At 46.0% G+C, this 22,832-nt stretch overlaps 1 protein-coding gene across 1 annotated transcript; it reads left to right on the top strand.

The window, feature by feature from the left end:
* tg (thyroglobulin) lies at positions 1–22,832 on the top strand. The gene is made up of 49 exons (XM_070911505.1): positions 1–70; positions 618–726; positions 1,290–1,387; positions 2,026–2,181; positions 2,578–2,737; positions 3,655–3,761; positions 3,846–3,989; positions 4,411–4,596; positions 4,799–5,301; positions 6,050–6,434; positions 6,937–6,975; positions 7,422–7,652; positions 8,068–8,172; positions 8,259–8,336; positions 8,474–8,577; positions 8,748–8,859; positions 8,955–9,116; positions 9,365–9,550; positions 9,750–9,877; positions 10,171–10,321; positions 10,726–10,884; positions 11,005–11,148; positions 11,985–12,149; positions 12,300–12,404; positions 12,519–12,628; positions 12,812–12,917; positions 13,034–13,231; positions 13,553–13,723; positions 13,840–13,926; positions 14,205–14,276; positions 14,531–14,668; positions 14,792–14,968; positions 15,811–15,925; positions 16,013–16,092; positions 16,540–16,686; positions 16,771–16,836; positions 17,214–17,348; positions 17,461–17,643; positions 17,749–17,953; positions 18,257–18,344; positions 18,689–18,839; positions 18,945–19,147; positions 19,444–19,617; positions 19,725–19,862; positions 20,798–20,985; positions 21,137–21,241; positions 21,895–22,035; positions 22,123–22,304; positions 22,531–22,832. Exons 1-49 carry the CDS (start codon positions 1–3, stop codon positions 22,629–22,631), a joined length of 7,248 nt encoding a protein of 2,415 aa, XP_070767606.1. The 3' UTR covers positions 22,632–22,832.

Below are 22,832 nucleotides of genomic sequence, written 5' to 3'. Positions count from 1 at the left end.
ATGGCCTGGCTGCTCCACATCGCCTGCATCCTGGTCTGCTGCCTGGAGCTGCTGCAGGGCAAAGCTTCAGGTAAACACACCTGAACCTGTGACCATCTGTCTGTCTGTCCATGTCTCTGCCACTGTTGTCTCACAGCTGACTGTTTTTGTCTTTTCTGAGTTCTCTGCAACCTAATTTAAAGTCCAGGATTATTCTCTATTTTTCTTACGATGAACTAGGACATTCATGACTGCTACATTTTAGTAGTCGTCAACTATCATGATCAATCACTGTGTCTCGTTTATGTCTCTTCAGGACAGATTCTGCTGGGTAGAACCTGTGAATTAGTTGAAGCGTGACTTCTCTCACTTTATTAGTAAGAACAGGACCACACTTTTTTTTGGCCAATATCGGATCGGCACATCCCTAGTTTATAGTGACGTGTTTGTAAGCTTGTGAGTTATTGTGTTTGGAGTCCTGTTATTGTATGTTTTTTGTGAGTAGTGTGTTTTCAAGTTTTCTTTTTCAGGAGACAATAACAGCCTGGAGCTCCTTTCAGTTTGTGAACTACAACGTGTCGTTCTCCTGTGGTCTCTGTGTTCGATGATGATGTCACTGCTTCCTGTCGTTGTTATAGAATACCAGCTGGAGTCAGAGACCCTGAGCCAATGTGAGTTGCTAAGGGGCGTGGCTGTTGCCAAGCAACAAGGTGATGCCCCTCACTGTACAGAGGATGGCAGGTTCAGGTATGTATTTCTATATCTATGTTAAAGAAAGCCATTCAGGAAATAATTAAAAGAAAATGGAAAACTGACGATATGAAATGAAAGTTTGAGAATATAGAATGAAACATAATCATTTAAACCTGATGATGACGCTGGCACCATCTTTAGTTTCAGATATGTAATGTAATACATTACAGGTCACACTATAATACTGTAACCTGAGTTATAAATCAAACTAAAGAGGGCTTGAATAGATGAACTGAACATTTGTCCAACTCAAACCATTCTTAGGCAACGAGGATCACTTCATTGTTTTTATCACAACATATGTAAGAAAATAACATCCCATCATTGTGTTTCTTTTCTAGTTTGATAACAAAATGTCGAATTCAACATTTACCAAGTGTGTGCTGTTACGTGTGTAATACACATAATACACGTTTTCCCTTCAGTCACTTCCTGAACTGGATGCTGTAGTAAGAGTTGATGTGTGTGTGTGTGTGTGTGTGTGTGTGTGTGTGTGTGTGTGTGTGTGTGTGTGTGTGTGTGTGTGTGTGTGTGTGTGTGTGTGTGTGTGTGTGTAGACCTGTGCAGTGCAGTGGGCGGGGTCAGGAGTGTTGGTGTGTTGATGCTGGCGGTCAGGAGGTCGTCGGGACTCGAAACAGCAGCTCTGCTCCTCACTGTGAGAAACACAACAACACTGAAACATGTGTTTAATGATCAGAGAGGCTACAGATCAGTTCTAGATGAGGTGTTTCTCTAACTTTTATTCTCCAACTGTGTTTTAATTCTCCTGTCTGTCTCTGTCTACCTGTCTGTCCTGTCTGTCTCTGTCTGTCCTGCTCTCTCTCTCTCTTCCTGTCTGTCTCTGTCTGTCCTGCTCTCTCTCTCTCTACCTGTCTGTCTCTGTCTGTCCTGCTCTCTCTCTCTACCTGTCTCTCTGTCTGTCTCTGTCTGTCCTGCTCTCTCTCTCTCTTCCTGTCTGTCTCTGTCTGTCCTGCTCTCTCTCTCTACCTGTCTCTCTGTCTGTCTCTGTCTGTCCTGCTCTCTCTCTCTCTTCCTGTCTGTCTCTGTCTGTCCTGCTCTCTCTCTCTACCTGTCTCTCTGTCTGTCTCTGTCTGCCCTGCTCTCTCTCTCTCTTCCTGTCTGTCTCTGTCTGTCCTGCTCTCTCTCTCTCTATCTGTCTGTCTCTGTCTGTCCTGCTCTCTCTCTCTACCTGTCTCTCTGTCTGTCTCTGTCTGTCCTGCTCTCTCTCTCTCTTCCTGTCTGTCTCTGTCTGTCCTGGTCTCTCTCTCTCTACCTGTCTGTCTCTGTCTGCAGGTCCGTCTCCCTGCCAGCTGCAGTCGGTCCTGCAGTGTTCTCCTTCAGGAATCTTTGAGTCAGTTCAGTGTGACTCCAGCAGGGGGCAGTGTTGGTGTGTGGACCAGGACGGCATGGAGCTCTACGGGACCAGACAGACCGGGACGCCTCAACGCTGTATGTACAAATACTACTGATACTGCTGATAACACTGCTAATGATATAATGATATTGTAGACCGACACTATTGATAGTAATACTGCTGATACTATCTCTACTAATACTACAACTGATGCCGATACTACTACCACTACCACTGATAGTACTGATACCACTGCCACTATTACTACTTCTGATCCTGCAACAAGAAGATTGAGGTTAACTGATGTGAAGTTTCCCTCCAAATGTAGCTCAAACTGAAAAAGAACATTTGAACACAGGTGAACGTCACCTGCAGAAACTACTTCAGCTTGGTCTCCACTCTCTTCTTCCCGCCCAGTTTTGTGTTTGAATGTGTTTAGCTGCCTACCTGAGGTCAGCAGAGGTTCTGACTGGTTGACCTTTGACCTGCAGGTCCTGCCAGCTGTGAGGTGAGGACGAGGCGTCTCCTCCACGACTCCGGGTCTCACTCTCCTCCTCAGTGTGATGAAGACGGCAGCTTCCTCCCTGTTCAGTGTCGGTTCATCAACATGACAGACAGGACAGAGCTGGACCTACTGCACACCTTCAACAGGTAACACACCTGTCTGTCTGTCTGTCTGTCTGTCTGTACACCTTCAACAGGTAACACACCTGTCTGTCTGTCTGCCTGTCTGCACACCTTCAACAGGTAACACACCTGTCTGTCTGTCTGTCTGCCTGCACACCTTCAACAGGTAACACACCTGTCTGTCTGTCTGTACACCTTCAACAGGTAACACACCTGTCTGTCTGTCTGTCTGTACACCTTCAACAGGTAACACACCTGTCTGTCTGTCTGCACACCTTCAACAGGTAACACACCTGTCTGTCTGTCTGTCTGCCTGTCTGCACACCTTCAACAGGTAATACACCTGTCTGTCTGTCTGTCTGTCTGCGCACCTTGGAGTGTGTATTTCAGTGTGTATTTCAGTGTGTGTATTTCAGTGTGTATTTCTGTGTGTGTATTTCAGTGTGTATTTCTGTGTGTGTATTTCTGTGTGTATTTCAGTGTGTATTTCAGTGTGTATTTCTATGTGTGTATTTCTGTGTATGTATTTCAGTGTGTATTTCTGTGTGTATTTCTGTGTGTGTATTTCAGTGTGTATTTCTGTGTGTGTATTTCAGTGTGTATTTCTGTGTGTATTTCTGTGTGTGTATTTCTGTGTGTGTATTTCAGTGTGTATTTCTGTGTGTGTATTTCTGTGTGTGTATTTCAGTGTGTATTTCTGTGTGTGTATTTCTGTGTGTATTTCTGTGTGTGTATTTCAGTGTGTATTTCAGTGTGTGTATTTCTGTGTGTATTTCTGTGTGTGTATTTCTGTGTGTATTTCTGTGTGTGTATTTCAGTGTGTATTTCTGTGTGTGTATTTCTGTGTGTATTTCTGTGTGTATTTCAGTGTGTGTATTTCTGTGTGTATTTCAGTGTGTGTATTTCAGTGTGTATTTCAGTGTATGTTTGTGTTGTTTCAGGTTCCCAGAAGCCTTTGAGACGTTCAGTAGTTTCAGGAGGTTTTTCCCGACAGTTTCCTCCTACTGCTTCTGTTCAGACAGCAGAGGCAGAGAGCAGGAGAACACAGGTACACACACACACACAGCCACATGCTGGTTTACCACACTGATGATGATGATGATGATGATGAAGGTGTGTACTTCCTGTGCAGGTGTGGAGCTTCTCCTGTCTGAGGTGTACGACTCGGCGTTCTCTGGTCTTCGGTCTGGTCGCTCCTTCTCTCAGACCAACATCTACAGAGTCCTGCAGAGGAGGATGCTGGGAGTCCGCCTCGCCCTCACCGGACACTACAGATGTAAACTCATCTACATTCAACTGCCTGACAGTATTAAAGGGAACTCGGGGACCAGTTAGCACTGGTTTAGACTGGTTTAGACTACACTTGTGTGAGAAGATGGATGTAGACTGAGTTTCACTGGTTTAAGCTACTGGTGTTGTACATGCATTTGTAAACACTTGGATTTTCTTGTTCTGACATTAAACCGGATTAGACTTGTCATGATAACATACGCTGGATGTAACACTGTACCAGTTCAGACCAGTTAAACCGTGACGTTAAACTGGTGTAGATCAGTTAATGACAGAGATGAGGTACCTACAAAATAACACTGGTCGTCAAACTGGTTTAAACTGCCTCAGAGTGTTAAACTAACATCTGGACCAGTTTAGGCTGGTTTAAACAGAAGTTGGACTACTCTGTCCTCCCCCTCCCTCAGGTCCCTCTCCCTGTGAGGAGGAGCGGCGGGCAGCGATGGAGGTGTCCAGTGTTTTCGTCCCGTCCTGTGAGACCGGAGGATCCTTCATCTCCAGACAGTGTCAGCAGGGGGGGCAGTGCTGGTGTGTCGACCCCTCAGGGAGGGAGCTAACTGGAACACGACAGCACGGAGACTCCCTGGTCTGCAGTGAGTGTCCAGTCTGTACAGGACACATGTCTTTCCTCTTCTCTCCATGTCACGTCATTTCTTTAAATGTCTTCTCATCTCTTGTTATCCATTCTCACATCATCTCTAATTCTTTTTTCTCATCTCTTGTGTTTTCTTATCTTTTCCTCTCCCCTCTTCTCCTCCTGCTCCCCTCTTGTTTCCTCTCCTCGTCCTCCTCCAGGTTCAGGTCTTGTTGACTGTCTCTCTCAGCGTCGTGTGGCTCTGTCGCGGCTCTTCTCCGGTCCTGTTGATCCTCCTTTCCGGGCCTCCTCTGGCAGGTCTCCTGCCTCCTGTCTCCCCCTCCTCCAGCCTCTTAGGGAGCTCCTGCCGGTGGAGGCGGATCTGACCTCCTTCCTGTCTCACCTGGTTGAAGTCCTCCACGGTCTCTTCCCCTCGGTGGGCGGGGCTCTGCAGGCTCTGGCTCGCTCCTCCCCTCGCCGCCTCCAGGAGAACCTGTTTGGAGGGAAGTTCCTGAAGAACGCCGCCTCCTTTAACTTCAGCGGGGTGGTGGGAGCTCGAGGAGCCCTCGGTCTGGACCAGCTCTCCTCTCAGAGTTTCACCGTCCTCCTCCAGAAGAACCGGGACCTGGTCCAGTCTGTCAGCAGAGCTCTGGAGGACCCCGCCTTCCTCTCTGCCCTCCAGCACACACTGAGGGGGCTCAGCAGCTCACACTCCCTGGACCAGGTTAGACACAACACACCCTCAAACATCTGGTCACACAGAGTTCACAAAGAGCCAGGGGTTAGTGGACTCCGTGTTCTCCCCTTCGCCTGCTGTTGAATTTCAGTCATGAGTATATTTAATGCTTCAGAAAGCGAGCTGTTCCCCTTCAGTCTGTTCAGTGACGTGCTATTCTGCTGCCGTGGCTACAGGCTACATTAGATCCCAGTAACATCCTGTCACAGGCTGCTGTGACTCCACCTCTGGTCATTCCATGGCGTCCAGACCAGATGAAGGAACCTCTCACACTTCATATGTTTTTCAATAAAGTGATATAAATATAGACTCACACTCAAACTAGTAAAACAACAGACGATAACTGATGAGAATGATGCCCAAAACTACGACAATGAAGAGACTCAGGTTGTTAACACCAGCAAGCAACTATTAGGTGCTTCAGGGGCTATTACACCCCCAGTATGAAAGAAAACATGTTGGACAGGATGTCTGTTCATGGAGCTAAAAATGTAAAGTTTGGCCTGAGGGTGGCGCTAGAGGAAAGATCAGGGGGTCATTAAGCTCTAAAGAGTTCCGAGGAGCTTCAATATTAACAGTGAAAGTCCTGAGAATGTGAAGTGTTGGACAGACGGATCAGACAGGATGGGTCAAAGGTCAAACATCAGTCCCAATGAAGCTCCGTGTTATGAGAACTGCAGAGCTGCTTCTCATCGTGGCTGAAACTGCACTTTGTTAAATTCTTGTTATGTTCCAGGTTCTGACTCCTCTGCTGCGTTCCTGCTCCAGAGACGGGCAGGAGGATGCAGCTGCCATCTTTGTCCCGAGCTGCACGCCCAGCGGTGGTTTCCAGGAGGTTCAGTGTCGGGGTGCAGAGTGCTGGTGTGTTGATCCTCAGGGTCAGGAGGTTGCGGGGTCGCGTACCGCCGGCCGTCGACCCCGCTGTCCGTCCCGCTGTGAGAGAGAGCGAGCGATGGCGCTGAAGGTGAAAGGAAACATGGCGGCCGGCGCTGAAATCCACGTCCCAGCATGCTCTGAAGACGGAGACTTCCTGCCGCTGCAGTGTGTCGGAGCTCGCTGCTTCTGTGTGGACGCTCAGGGAGGAACAATGACTGCCGGGTCAGCAGGGGGCGCTGTCACCTGTAAGATATCTCACTGTCACTGAGATGTCAGCTGTTCGCACAAAACTGCTTAAGATTCGACACATTGTTGTATTTTTAAGTTTAGAAACTACTAAGAGAGCTGCAGGGAACTCAACTGGTGTATGAGGACCAGTGGATCCCAACCTGAGGGTGTGACCCCCACACGGCCATGACGAGACACACCTGAAGGGTTACTAGCTGATTAGCACGATAGGACTTTCCTCTTATGTTTGCTTCTTCCGTGTGACGAGGAGTCACAAGCAGATATCAATTCATGTTAAGGTTGGGAGCTGCCTTAGATCAGCAGTTTGAGTCCCCTTAGAGGCTGCAGTGTCATCACAGCCTCAACATCCTGATGATTATCTGTTCTTACAGTCTCAGTCCTGAGGGTGGCGCTAGAGGAGAGATCAGTAAAATCCTCTGAGGAGCAGGAATGAGATCTGAAAATCTCATGTTGCTCTGTTTTGAATCTCAGTCACAAAGTGTTTCTGTTGTGTTTCAGGTCCAGAGAGATCAACCCAGAAGCTTCAGTCCTCTGCAGGTCAGAACACTGATGATGTGTAATTCATCAACGTTCACTGAAACGTTAAGAACTTTTTAGTTTAGATGCTGCATTCAAAGTCTCTAAAATCTTTCTGTATTTTAAATAAATAAATAAATGATCTCACTTATATAGCGCCTTTCAACCTTCACGGTTCCCAAAGCGCTTTACAGCTAAGTCTCATTCACCAAATAATCATCAAATAATTTGTTTTGTAATGAAGAAAGACCAGCCAATAGCACGATGGTTCAGTTTGGCTTCACTCACTAACTTATTGAAACTGGCTAACTGCTAATAAACTAGCTGAATGTCTACATGAGCTATGAAATATAAGAAGTAGAATACAGAATAAATGAAATGTAGTATTGAACCATTTGAGCTCTTTAAACAGCATTAATTAGCTGTATGCTAACCTGTTAGCTAACCTGTTTGATGCTAACTTGCAGATCGGTGCTCGCAGACGTTAGCTGAGGTCACAGCGTTCAGACAGGAAGTGAAGAACGTCATCACTCTCTCTAACTCCTCCCACCTCCCTCTGGGATATGGATTCCTATTGGCTGAAGGCCTGCGTCTGACCCCAGAGGAGCTCCAGATCAGCCAATCAGAGGAGGAACTGCAGATCTCTGATAGGCTGCTGAGCAGCTCTAAAGCTGCTCTGCGATTGGCTGCTTTCTCCAGTGAGTCACAGATGTAGATTCTGTCAAAAGTGGAAATCAAGATGAATGTTTTTAAATCGTCATGGAAAGTCCTGGAATTTATTCAAAAGTACTTCAGAGTAAATTTAAATATTTTGTTTTAGTTCAACTTCATATTGTGTTCATTTTCTAAATCCTCCATCAGCTTTTAGATTCTTTTCTTCAGTCACTGACTTCAGTTCAGTATAACTCAACCAGCAGAGAGAGACTCCATCACACCGTTTAGACTTCATCAGCAGGAATCTTTCTAGATATATAGAGAAAAAAAATCTATTGACTATGTATTTGTTTTGTTATGTTGTCATTGCATGTTGGTGAAGTTAAGTTAAGGGACAGTTTTAACTGAAGGGCTCATAAAAGGAATCGGAGTCACTCTGACACTGATGATGTTTTTCAGCTGTCCAGATGTTCCTGCCTCCTCATCGTCGTTCGTACCAGCTGTTCAGTCCACAGTGTGACGCTGATGGACATTGGCTGCACACACAGTGTTACCACAGCACAGGTCACACACGCACACACACTTAAAATACATGTGAAGGTTTGTTATTTTGTACAGTGCTTCATCACTCTGTGTGTGTGTGTGTTCAGGTCAGTGTTGGTGTGTTGATGAAGATGGAGAGTACATCCCTGACTCTCTGACCAGCCGCTCACTCCACCTGCCGAAATGTGAGACCACGCACACACACTGTAAATGCTTTATTTCAAATACATTACAAGTACACATGATTCAGATAATATTAACTGTCTTCTGTGTGTGTGTGTGTGTGTGTGTGTGCGTGTGTGTGTGTGTGTGTCTCCTGCAGGTCTGACTCGCTGTCAGAGAGCTCAGGCTCACACGCTGCTCTCTGGTTGGATGAAAGGATCTGACCTCACCACCGCTTCACTTTACCACCCAAAGTGTGAGGAGGTAGGAACACACACACATACACACACACACACACACTCTTTGTCTATATGCCTGTATATAAAGCGGTGTGTGTGTGTGTGTGTGTGTGTGTGTGCGATTGTGTGTGTGCGTGTGTGTGTGTGTGCGTGTGTGTGTGTGTGTGTGCGCGTGTGTGTGTGTGTGTGTTTCAGGACGGTCGTTTCTCTGTGCTGCAGACAGGAGGCACTGCAGGCTGGTGTGTGAACCCTCTGACCGGAGAGACGATACAGACGGCAACACCGAGCCCTGCAAGACAGCTGACATGTACACACACACACACACACACATTCTGCCGTCAGTGATGTGTTCACTGTCACACTTCAGTCTGTAAACTGGTAAACTGTGTGTGGTGCATTCAGGTCCCAGCTGGTGTGAGCTTCGGGGTTTCCAGTGTCGCCCTGACGGCTCCTTCATCCCACTGCAGTGTGATGTCACTTCCTGTTGGTGTGTCTCTGAGGATGGGCAGGAAGTGGGAGGGACCCGGACGCCTCTACAGACAGGACAGACGCCATCATGTGACCGTGAGTGTAAACATCCTCCTCTTAAAGCCTCAGTATCTCATGAATATTAGGTTTATTTTGAAAACCCGGACCTGCTGAGAGCTGAACCTGTTGTGTAAAAACTGTACTGACTTTGTAGTTGTCAGTTTTCTTATTCACTTCAATACAGTCTGACCACAGCAACATCTAGTGGACGTTAGAGGGACTGCAGCAGACGCACTTCAGCTCTGAGGAGGCTGCTGATTGGTTCTCCTTGTTCTCCTCTCCAGGTCCTCTCTGTCCCGACTCCGTCATTACCCACGGTGCACTGGTCTGCCGCCCAGCAGCCGACGGTCGTCAGAGCTGTGATCTCATCTGTCACCGCGGTTACCAGAACTCACTTCCTGTCGGCAGCTTCCTGTGCCAGACTGAGAGTCGACAATGGGACAACACGCCGCTGAGTGGAACCTGTCAGAGTAAGAGCCCTGATCTCTAAAGGGACATGAGGGTTAATAAAGTCTCAGGAGGACATCATGTTGCATTTCACAACACACACTGTCTTTGTTTATGTGACAATAAACTTTTAGCTGAACTTAAACGTAACTCTGTCTTATTGTACTCTGGTTAGAGTGAAGTTATATTCTGTCTAAACACTGCGTGTGCGTGTGTGTGTAGTCTCTCAGCCTGTACAGTCGGTGTCGTCCTCTCAGCTCTGGATGTTGTCGTCGTCCTGCTCTCAGATCAGCAGTTTACAGTCTCTGTTGTTCAACATGATGACCAGCAGGGGGCTCTGCTCTGCACAGGTGAACCCTGTTCTTACCTGTACTTCACCTTCCACTTCGACCTGAGTACTGCTGTACTACACTGTGTTATTTATTGTAGGAAAGCCTGTTTCCACCGGGGAAACAAGAAAATGCATGAAAAGTGAATGTATAATGACAATAAAATTATAGCAAGATAAAAAATCAGATGCTGAATGATATGATAGTAAGTTTTACTGTTTTATAGTGATATTAAAACTTTTCATGTGTCTTTTCTCTTTACTTGGTGGAAACGGACTTCCAGGATATAGCACATGAACTTTTTGGGTTTGTAGCTTCCCTTGTCAGGTCACTGGGTGTCGGTGTGTGACAGTTCGTCAGTGCGTCTGCAGTGTGACGGCGACGACGCGCTGAAGTTAACAGTCAGATGGAGCGCCGACCTGTCTGACCTCCCGACCTCTGACCTCCCCGACCTCCACGACATCGGTGAGCAGAGACAGACGAGTTCAGACAACCAACACTTTAACCTGTCACACTAACACTCTACCAGACTCCATTAAAGAAACTGTTGTTAATGTGTCACTGATTAACACCAAAATACAGAGCTGAAGACTTCATGAATCAGTGAGTTTTGCACAGCTAGAATACAGGTGGCAGAGCAGCGGTTCTCAGACCCAAAGACCTGCAGCCTGTGAGGAGGGAGGAACATGTTTCAGGGTTCAGTCAGACAATCAGTGAAGTTTATTCTGTCAAATAAAGAGGACCTGATTTGAATGAATCTTTGTGTTATTAATCTTGATCATCTGGATTTTGCCCAAACTTTAAAATAATCTCATCACGTTTTAAAAAGATTCTGGATTCTCATGCTGTGTTTTTGTTTTTTATACTAGGTCTGTTTCTGAATAAGTCCAGACTTCTGGAGGGGGTTCAGGGACTTCTGGGTAATATCCGGTCCATGTTCACGTCACAACCCAAACTAGTTTCCATGACAACACCAAGTTTTGGCTGTTCCCATGGTTACCACCTGGACAGTGACGGTGAAGGCTGCGGTGAGTTAGTTCATGTAAATATATATAATATATTGACTGTGACCTTTGACCTCTGACACCCATGATGCCTCAGTGTTGGTCATATTAATGCAGTGATTCTGCCTTCGTCTGTTTTCACAGTTGTTTGTCCTGCTGGGAGTTTCTCCAGGGAGGGGGCGTGTCTCATTTGTCCTCAGGGAACCTATCAAGATGAAGAGGGGCGGGACTTCTGCAACAAGTGTCCCAGAGGCTCCTCACCTGCTGGAGCGTCATCTGTCAATCAATGTGAGTCAGTTTGACAGCAGGATCTCTCAACATGTACTGTAAGAAGTACTCAGATTATCCTTTACTTAAGTAAAGTACCAATACGGCAGTGTGAAAATACTCCAATACAAATACAAGTCCTTAATATTATGTACCTGTGTTATTTACATGTCTGTGTGTGTGTGTGTGTGTGTTATTTACATGTCTGTGTGTGTGTGTGTGTGTGTTATTTACATGTCTCTGTGTGTTATTTACATGTCTGTGTGTGTTATTTACATGTCTGTGTGTTATTTACATGTCTGTGTGTGTGTGTGTGTGTGTGTTATTTACATGTCTGTGTGTGTTATTTACATGTCTGTGTGTTATTTACATGTCTGTGTGTGTGTGTTATTTACATGTCTGTGTGTGTGTGTGTGTGTGTTATTTACATGTCTGTGTGTGTGTGTGTTATTTACATGTCTCTGTGTGTGTGTGTGTGTTATTTACATGTCTGTGTGTGTGTGTGTGTTATTTACATGTCTGTGTGTGTGTGTGTTATTTACATGTCTCTGTGTGTGTGTGTGTGTTATTTACATGTCTCTGTGTGTGTGTGTGTGTGTGTGTGTGTGTGTGTGTTATTTACATGTCTGTCTGTGTGTGTGTGTGTGTGTGTTATTTACATGTCTCTGTGTGTGTGTGTGTTATTTACATGTCTCTGTGTGTGTGTGCGTGTGTGTGTGTTATTTACGTGTCTGTGTGTGTGTGTGTGTGTGTGTGTTATTTACATGTCTCTGTGTGTGTGTGTGTGTTATTTACATGTCTGTGTGTGTGTGTTTGTGTGTGTGTGTGTGTGTTATTTGCCTGTCTGTGAGTGTCAGGTGTCACAGAGTGTCAGAGGCGGGGCCTGCGGTGTTCAGAGCGAGGTGACTTCCTGTCAGCGCAGCCTGACTTCCTGTCCGGCAGGTGGAGGTGTTTCAACAGTGAGGGGGCGGAGCTTGAGTGGACTAACAGTGACAAGCCTCTGACTGATGACGAGTGCTTCGGTAAAGTCTCAGCAGCCAATCAGAGAGCAGCTGTTCTTTTTTATCAGTTCTGATTTATTTATGTGTTCTGCACGTTGTAACGTGTGTGTGTGTGTGTGTGTGTGTGTGTGTGTGTGTGTGTGTGTGTGTGTGTGTGTGTGTGTGTTGCAGTCCTCAGCAAGTTTCAGGCTGTTCCTGGATCAGATCTGATTGTCGAAGCTGATGACACTGAAGTTCTGCAAACAATGACCTCTGACCTCACAACCTGTGTCCAAGGTGAAACACACACACACACACACACACACACACACACACACACACACACACACACACACAGTATTTAGATGGTGTGTATTTGTGTGTTTGTTAACTGTGTTGTCTGTCTCTTAGCATGTGCAGTGGAGCCGTCCTGCCACCATGTGGCGCTGTTCAACAGACAGACTCAGTGTGAACTGTACAGCACACACACACTGAACACACACTGCAACACCTCCCAGCAGGTACACACACACACATCAACTCCCTTTGCTGCGTCTTTACCATAGCAACAGCAGCTGAGGCTCTTGGGTAATGTAGTATTTAGAGCCGTCTACCCAAACGGTCTTCATCTTCTACAGTGACAGTAAACTGAGTCTGAGCTCTTAAATGTTGATGCTCATTCCACTTTGACGTTATTCTTTCAGACCAGTGGGTTTCTGGGTAATCCTCAGGCCGAGCTGTTTGATTGGCTGAGCTGCTCTCTGAGAGTGAGGGGCGGAGCTTCAGATCTGCTGGTCATTAGGAAGAAAGGTACTGTGACCACGGCAACCAGATGACTGACATTAACAAAATAACAAACACTCACACAAACATCACAGTCTCTGTTCAGGTGTTCAGTCTGTCAGGTGTGTGTGTGTGTGTTTCAGGGGTGGAGTTTTCCTCACAGCAGCAGCAGAGTTTTGTGAGGATGAGTATGACGAAGGTGGTCTCAGGTGTGTTCAGGACTCAGGTGTTCTCCTCCAGACGGACGTCTCTCTCTGACGCTCATCGTTTCTGTCAGGACGGCTGCAGCCGTGACGGCTGCTGCGACGGATTCATCCTCAACCAGAACAGCCTGAACGGAGGTGCGTTACCATGGAGACACAGTCACCTGGGTGACCGGATGAATGAATGAACTGAGTGAATGATATAATGAATGAATGAATAAGATTAAGTGAGTACATGAATGAACTATCGAGTCCATGAAGGAATTAAAGTAATGAATTAATATGTGAATGACTGAATCAAGTATGAACATTTTAATGAATAAGTTTGTGTGAATTGGTAAATGAATGACTGAATAGATACAAATTTGAATGAATGAGTGAAACGGTGAATGTATGAATGAAACCTTGGAGGCGGAGCATCTCACCCCCTTTCTGCCCCCCCCACCCCCCCCCCCCCAGGTTATCTGCTCTGTGGTTGGCTGAGAGCTCCGTCAGTCTTGCTGTGCGGGGACCAGGACTGGGATGTGATTGGACAGGGAACAGCCAATCGTATCTGTGGGGCGGGGCTAACCTACAACAAGCAGCAGAGGAGCTTCCTGTTTGACTTTGGAGGACAAAAGTTCACCATCGGTAAGAAGCTGAAGTCACAGATAAATGAATGATTAAATCTAAATTAAAATAAAATAATTTAAATACTCTGAAGAGTCAGAGAGGAACTGTCTTCCGTTTTCTGTTTGTTCGTCCAGCTGATACGGCTCTGCCGGCTGACAGTAAGAACAAGAAGGACTACCAGGCCTCCATCGTCAGCTTCCAGGCCGTCTACCTAAACACTGGTACCTGGAAACAGTTTTTATAGTGATGCTAGCCCCGCGGCTCAGCTGTACTTCTTTTTTTGAAAATATTGATAAGATCATCTTTGCAAATGTTTTATGAGGAAGGACATTGTGTCAACGTGTTTGTTAAAAAAAAACTTTGATTTGGCACCAACATCAAAGAATAGTAAGTTGAGGCTCCAGACGTTAAGTTTGGTTTCTTGAATCATTGAAGATGATTATATGATTTACAGCGTTTGTCCCTCAGCTTGTTTCTCATGGTTGTTGTTGTTTGTCAGATGCTGAGTCTGCAGCTGCTGGTTCTGGTCCCTCTTCCTGTGCAGCAGCAGAACTCAGTCCTCCTCTTGACGGTTTGTATCATCCCTGAACTGGTTCCAGTCTCACACCTGCTCCTCTTTGTGTTCACACACACAACAGATTTGTGCTTGATGTAGATTTTCAACAGTTTCCGGATAAAATGTTTTTCTTTTCTTGAAGACGAGAAGAAAATACTCAAGAACAAGTACCTCAAATTTATACTTTAGTGCAGTACTTGAGTAAATGTACCCAGTTACATTCCACCACTGGCTGCAGTTCTGATTATTTCAGATATTTCTGTTTTCAGCGTCAGTTCAGCTGAAGTTTGAGTCTCTGTCAGATGACGTCGTCCTCGTGGATCCTCAGAGAAAACTCCCCACACTGTCCTTCTGGCTCAACAAGAAGAACTACAACTCCCAGCAGGCACTGCTGTGGTGTCTCACACGTACGTCACATACTCTAATAAACAGAGACCGCCTGGAGAACTTTGTTCCTCTGTTCTCAGCGTGTTTTCTTACAGACTTCATTTATTTCTTTATAGATGAGTGAATGTGTTTGTGTGTTTCAGGCTGTGATGAGGAGCAGCAGTGCTCTGTCGCTGACCTCAGAGACGCAGACTCAGCAGGTTTCTTCAGCTGCTCCATGTATCCAGACAGCAGCGTCTGCGGAGCCTACGACAAACCTCTGAGGAGACCCTGCCGCCCCCTGCTGGACAGGACGCCCAACAACACCTACAGCAAGAAGGGTAAACGCTGCAGCTGCCAACAATCCCCTCTGTGTGACTGAAGGCTTCTGATATCACTGCCCCGTCATGAGGCCGAGCAGATCTGACTGATTACATTTGTGTGTTCTATTAAGTTCATGTGTTGTGAGACGTGTTCTTACGGCATGTTGGACGGTTTTAGTCTTATTCTGTCAGCTGCAGCCCCGGAGTTTCAGACGGAGCAAATAAAACATAAATATAAAAGCATGATTCACAGCGGTGAGTAGGCTTACTTTCATATCTTCTAAGAACAACAAGAACATCAAGGCTTCAGTGCTTCAGTCAGTCTCTGCTGGAGGATGATATCAGTAAACAGGAGTCATTCCCTCCAACCAGAATCCATATCTCTCAAATTAAACACCGTCAGGGAAAGACAAAGGTCTCTGCCGGTCTCTGAACACTCTGCCCCCCTACGAGTCCCTCTCACGATCCGCCCTGAGCTCCACGGGATCTTCTGTGATTGGTGATGCCGTTCTCCAAGAGAGCTGATTGGTCAGTAGACGGAGCTTTTATATGAGTTAATCTGATATCTGGAACGCCAACATAAGTTACCATGGTGATGTACTCTGGTAAGAAGTGAACCACCGTCTTGACCCTGAAAACACAGGGTTAACCTCAAATCCTGCTTCGTAGTACAGGCCTCAGGACAGAGACCAGGACCAAGAGATCCAGATAAGACCAAGTCAGGAAAACTGAACGATAGAGAAACATGTTGAGGCAGATTTCAAGTGTTCAAGTAACAGGAGCTATAAGAGGAGGTTAATACAGGTTTACCTCTCACTGTGTGTGTGTGTGTGTGTGTGTGTGTGTGTGTGTGTGTTCAGTGGATCTGTCTGGACCAGTGAAGAGTTTCTACGAGAGAGTTTCCTTTCAGAAGATGGTTTCTTACTCTGTTCGTAGCCGAGTCAGTCTGACAGGAAACACACCGCTGCCTGAGGGGTAACACACACACACACACACACACACACACTTAATCTTCATTGATTATCCAATCCAGAATTATTTAATGTGTGTGTGTGTGTTCAGGTTCATGGAGTGTGAGCGGCGCTGTGATGAGGATCCTTGTTGCCGTGGTATTGGCTTCGTCCAAGACACCAAATCACCAGGTAGCCATGGCAACCATGTGTGTTTTAACATGTGGCGTAACTTTTCTGTTTGTGTCCTGATGGTTGTTTCGTTTGTGGGAAAGTTAAATGCAAATAAAAATGAATCTTCAGGAAGTCTTTTATAGTGAGCCAGAAATACAACACACTAAATTAAACCATAGAATATATTTAAAGCCCAGTGTTTTCATTATTTTTTTTCAGAATAAATCAAATATATTAGTATTTATGTTGATTATAGAAAACAACAGAGGAACAACTGTTTGAAGGATGGATATAAAAGCCCAGTTTTATTTGGTGAAATCTGGTTTAAAGAATCTAAAGAGGTGAAGAGTGAACATATTTACATCTTTTTTAATGTCAATATGTCCAACGTTTACTGCGTTCACGACTTTGGGCTGTTGTGACAGGATGAAGTGATATTAATGTGTGTGTGTGTGTGTGCTGCAGGTGGTTCAGACGTGGTCTGTCTGTCTCTGATCAGTCTCGGGGTGCAGACCTGCAGTGAGGACGACATGACAACCTGGAGGACTCAGGACTGCAGACCGTCTGTAGTGAAGACCGCACCGGACCCCTTCGGCTGGTACCAGAAACCTGGTACAGAACACAAATACACACAGGTACACAGAGATACTCTGTTGAAGGTACTCGGTGTGTAATCACACATGTTTGTGTGTTCAGTGAATCAGTGGAGTTCCTCTCCGGCTCTCTGTCCTCCATTCAGCCTGCCGACTACCACAAACAACGGTAAGACTGGAAAACTGCAATACTGCTACTATTACTGAAACTGCAGATGCTGCCATTACTACAAGGACTACTGATACAAGTACGGACAGACAGAGACTCTACAGTAAGACAGACAGACTCTACAGTAACACAGAGACTCTACAGTAAGACAGACAGACTCTACAGTAACACAGAGACTCTACAGTAAGACAGACAGACTCTACAGTAACACAGAGACTCTACAGTAATACAGAGACTCTACAGTAAGACAGACAGACAGACAGACTCTGCAGTAAGACAGACAGACTCTACAGTAACACAGAGACTCTACAGTAAGACAGACAGACCCTACAGCCAAAGTACTCCTGTTACTAATACTTTGAGTATTTGTGTCTCAGTGTCTCTGGATCAGTGGAGTCTCCTCTCGGACTCATCAGTCCTCGTCGACCCGTCTGTCTCTATGTATGATGTCATCCACGTGAGCCGTGACATCGCCACCGACCGCGACAAGACGAGGGACTGGTGTCTCCATGGTAACCACTGCCAATAAAACACAGCAGAAACTGTTCTTTGTTACATCATCATTTATTATCAGTATCAATAAAATTCAAACAGGAAGTGCTTCCTGTTTACTTCCTGTTTCAGCCTGCCAGGAGGAGGAGTCTTGTGTCGCTGTATCACTCAGTGAGGTGGAGTCCGCCACTCGTTGTGTTCTCTACCCCGACACCACAGCCTGTGGGTTAAGCTCCACCCCCAGCTCGTCCAGCTCCGCCTCCTCCTGCAGGCTAGTCATCAGAGAGCCCGCCCCCCAGGTGTACCTGAGGACAGGTGAGCCAATCGACCAATCATAGCAGAGAACAGCACAGTTGCTAAGGGGATGGCGGTTTGATTCCCGTTGTGCTCACCTGTCTGTGTTTTTGTTTTTCTCTTCAGAGCGGTTGCCGTCAGTTACGTCCGTCTCCATCCCGGGTCATGGGACTCTGCAAGGTGTTGCTGTGGAAACAGCCCTGGGCTCAGACAGGAAGACAGTCGTCCAGTTCCTGGGAGTCCCATACGCCCAGCCACCAATAGGATCACTCCGATTTGAAGCAGCTCAGCCAGCTGATTGGATGGGAATCTGGGACGCCACCAAACCGCGGTAACCACCTGTCTGTGTCATCTACCTGTCTGTCTGTCTGAATGGACATTGACCAGTCTACTGGTCTACAGTGCTGCCAGCGCCCCCTACAGGCTGCAGTGTTCATTACAGCCAAAATATCAAACAACGCTGATCGTTGTATCAGCAGTGGAGTAAACAACTGAAACACTGTCTGTCTCTCTGCCTGTGTCTCTGCCTGTCTGCCTGTGTCTCTCTGTCTCTGCCTGTCCATCTCTCTGTCTGTCTCTGTGTGTGTCTGTGTGTCTCTCTCTGTCTCTGGCTGTCTGTGTGTCCGTCCTTCAGTCCCAGTTGTCTCCAGCCCGGTGACGTAGATTCTGCAGTGTCAAGTGAGGACTGTCTCTACCTGAACATCTTCACTCCTGCTGCTCTGGTGAGTCTTCATCACTGCACTCAATGAGCTCCAGCAGCTGCAGCATTAAAGTGATGAACACATGAATGCATCAGTAATTATAACCCAATAATACATATTATTATGAAATGGGCCATTCTGCATCATGAGTACTTTAAGTTTAAGATCTGAGTTAAGTTTAACTTCTGCCAGGTACCATAAACACTAAATACTCACATTAAAAAACTGTATACAAATTCAAATTGGAGTATATGTTATTAATTAATGATAATTAAGTCACCAGTGACCTCAGCTGACCTGTAGTGTGTGTGTGTGTGTGTGTGTGTGTGTGTGTGTGTGTGTGTGTGTGTGTGTGCGAGAAACAGAGGGGGCGTGTCCCAGTCCTGGTTTTCTTCGTCAACCCTTCAGCCAATCAGAACCCAGGACTGTTGGATGGTTCCACCCTCGCTGCTGTGGGAAATATCATCGTGGTAACAGCCAGCTACAGAACTGCCGCGCTAGGGTTCCTGAGCACAGGTGTGTGTGTGTGTGTGTGTGTGTGTGTGTGTGTGTGTGTGTGTGTGTGTGTAAATACACGCGCACACACACACACTTACTGAATTACTTTAAATCTGTGTGTAGGTTCGTCAGGTCTCCATGGTAACTACGGTCTGTCAGACCAGGAGGCGGTGCTTCGTTGGGTTAACACCTACATCTCTTTGGTGGGCGGAGACAACAAGAGAGTGACGGTCGGGGCGGAGCAACGTGGTGCTGACATCACCAGCCTTCATCTTATCTCCTCCTCCTCCTCCTCCTCTCCTCTGTTCCAGCGTATGATGCTGATGGTGAGAACTCCACTAATCATTCGCTCTTCTTCCCCTCTAATTGCTGTCATTAGCTGAAGGTAGTAGCACTAATAAAAGTAGTAGTATTGGTAGTAAGCAATACCCCTAATAGTAGTAGCAGTAGTACTAGTAGTAGTAGTAGTAGTAGTAGTAGTAGCAGTAATAACCAGAATAATCCCAAAACTATAAAATCAGCTGCTTTCAGTAGTTTAATTTCCCAGCAGAACAGCAGCACCTGAACACACCACTGCTGGTGGACAGTTGGCCTCAGCTGCTGTTTGTTGTTGTTCCTGCAGGGGGGTTCTGTGTTCTCTCCATCACTGCTTCAGACTCCCTCCACCTCCAGACGTCAGGCGCTCGATCTGGCCAAAGAACTCGGCTGTGTGACCTCTGACCTCGCAGATGATGACAAGATGGCCGCCTGCCTCAGAGCGACGCCTGTGCACACGCTCAACGCTGCTCAGACCAAGGTAGAGTTTAAAAACTAGGACAGGTTATCACGAAGGTCTGAAAGGGGAAAAGTCCAGGTTTCTACCAGTCTGACCTGTGTGTGTGTGTGTGTGTGTGTGTGTTGCAGCTGTTGGCGGTCAGTGGCCCCTTTCAGTCCTGGTCTCCGGTCCGTCAGTCCGTCTCTCAGTCGTCCTTCCTCAGCGTCGACCTGCTGCTGGGAACATCCGAACACGACGGTCTGATCAGCCGAGCTCGCAGGATAAAGGTCAGAGGTCACACAGCAGTGACGCACGCTCCTCTTTATGGAGCCACCTTCATATAACCTCCTGAGAACCAAGGGAAAAAAGTGTCTTACAATTTCTGTTTTAGTGTGATTTCCTATCTATTTGGGCCTAAAAAAACACCTTACAATTTTAATTTTTTTAAATATATTTTTTATTTTAATAATAATCTTAACATGATCATAAAATGTAATACATTAGCCTGAAACTAAATAAAACATACAAGTTAGTCGTGGCCCACAGAGCACGACGACTTTGCTGCTCCCTCTCTGCCTCTGACTCTCATCAGATTCTCCTGCATCTTCTTCCTCTCCTTCTTCATCATCATCTTCACCTATCACAGGCTGATACTCATCCTCCTCATCCTTTTCCTCATCTGAAAGCTCCAAATCTGAATCTCCCTCTACTATCCGGTATAGAATCCTCTCTGCTTCACTTCTTTCTCCTACAACAATGTGCAGTCATTAAATACATTAAAATGGTCCTGGTGTCCACTACAGTTGACATTCATTAAATGCCTGTTATTTCAAAACAGAAATAATGAAACTGTTTTCAGATGTAAAAATATTGTTCTTAACATGTTTATGAACAAGAATATATATAATTATCATGGTAAAAATAGCAATAGATAAAGAATATTTGACTTGCCTCTCCTCTTTCCATAAAATGTGGTTGTTGGTATGGCAGCCATCTTGATAGAGGAAAAAAGTAAAGTTCCCAGCATGCAAACCCATCACATGACACATCACTGAAAAGCCCAGGATGTCCCCTACAGAATACTATAGGACTTGGAAGGGTAACTCCAAATACTTAAGAAAGATACAGGTGAACAAAATGTCCATTATAAAGGACATAAATGAATGGGCCGGGTCTCAGGAGGATAAAACAAGTCCACAAGGAAATCTTCTTCTGTGTTCAGGACTTTGAGGCTCTGCAGGGTCGAGCTGACGGTAAGACGGCGTTTTACGAGGCTCTGACTCGCTCTCTGGGCGGAGTGACAGGAAGTGACCTGCTGAAGGAGGCGGCGTCCTGGTTCTACTCTCTGGATCACAGTCCCTCAGCTGCTGGATACAACCTGTTCTCCAGGGCTCTCAACAACGCCACCAGGTCACATACTCAACAAAACAAAACAAAGTTGTCAAATGTTTAAATGTTTCCAAACACGCCAAACCAGGAAGTATCTGACCAAACATTTCTGATAGGACACACTACAGACACATAATAACCGACAGACTGTCTGTCTGTCCGTGTGTTGCAGAGATCTGTTCGTCATCTGTCCCAGTCTGCAGATGGCTAGCCACTGGGCTAACAGCAAAGCTAACGTCTTCCTGTACCACCAACCTGCCACCAGCGCTCACAACAGGTACCGACCGTTCACTGCTAACACACAACTGTACAACACACAAACCATGTGAAGCCAGGAGTCGGCAGCCATGTTGGCAGCTCTGTGAGGCTGGACTGTGTCTCTGAAGGTCTGAACCACATTTCACAGACGGACGGACGCTAACAGGCAGCATTATATCAGTAAAAATATTCATCATCATATACGCATTTCTAGTGTTGGAAAGTATTTAAGTACAGTACTTCTTTATACTTCCCTACATCTCAGAAGGAAATATTGTACTTTTTACTGCACTACATTTATTTAATAACAAAATATAATCAACTAATAAAGATGATAAGAAAACGATTGATTGATTGATTGATTATACTATTGATCCCTGGGAGGAAATGATAGAGCAGTCGTTCATACATCAATGAGTCGGTCTAGACCTGCTTTTGTTGAGATTTGGTGCTTTATAAATACAACTGAATTGAATATCATACAATAAGTATATTTTGAAGCTCTTAAGAGTTTGAATGCAGGACTTGTATTAGCTCGCTAGCTAATGTTAGCACAAGGTGTTAGTAACTGTGGAGCTATCGCAGCTCTGTTCTTTTCTCTCCTGTCATTAAGTGCAGCGATCAGTACTGATACTGATATCAAAGGTATTGATGATTGTTTCCTGTGTGCAGGGCTGATGTGTCTGTTCCTCTGGATGTTCACTTTGTGTTCGGGTCTCCTCATCATCCAATGAGCTCTCAGCGCTTCACTTCCTCTGACCGCCGCCTCTCTCTGGCCATGATGACCTACGTGTCCAGCTTCATCCGGACCGGGTCAGATAAAAACGGATTAACTGATCACCTAATGAGCCACGCCTACAGCGTTACACAATGAAGTAAATGTTTCCTGATTTTCCTCAGGAACCCGAACCTGTCACGTGTGTGGGCGGAGTCAGTTCTGCCCCGCTGGCAGCAGGTCCTGTCCTCTGAGGCTCCGCCCACCTACCTGCAGCTAAGCCCCGCCCTCCGACAACATCAGGGTCTGAGTCAGAGCTCCTGCTCCTTCTGGAGCCAACTGGGAAGCAGACTGACCAGTCTGAGGGGTGAGAGGAGCACAGTAGAGTCCACTCTGTTCTAGTAATCGGTCTGTTTGACTCTGTTGAGTTGTTTTATTGTTTTTGCAAGTTGAACGTGGGCCTTTATTATTTAACTAAACACTAATATAATAATAATATTAAACCTGACACTGTTGAGACTAATAAACATGTTATATTGGGGGTTGGGGATGTTGGAGCATGAAAAGTTTGACTCTTGTTTTTGTTTCTCCAGGTGAATTGGGGGCGGAGCCTGTCCAGCCTGCATTGACCCCTGAGCTCCCAGTGGCTGCACCATCCAACCAATCACACACTGAGAAAGACGCTTACAGCTGAACTAATGACATCAAAGTTTCCTCCTGATTCAGTTTGATCCCAAACAAACAAACAGCTGTCCTAATCAATAAAAGCATTTAAAGTCACTGCTGTTTGTCTCTGTGATCCCAACATGAACATCAGCTGCAGTTCCTCTCACGTCCACTAGATGCTGCTGTGAGAAAACCACCAACAACTTCACAAGTCAGGAGAGTTTTTAGA

The sequence above is a fragment of the Enoplosus armatus genome, chromosome 9 (assembly GCF_043641665.1).
Source record: "Enoplosus armatus isolate fEnoArm2 chromosome 9, fEnoArm2.hap1, whole genome shotgun sequence".
Classification (NCBI taxonomy): Eukaryota; Metazoa; Chordata; class Actinopteri; order Centrarchiformes; family Enoplosidae; genus Enoplosus; species Enoplosus armatus.
Note: the sequence above shows the minus strand (reverse complement) of the source record. Positions and strands in the feature narration are given on the sequence as shown.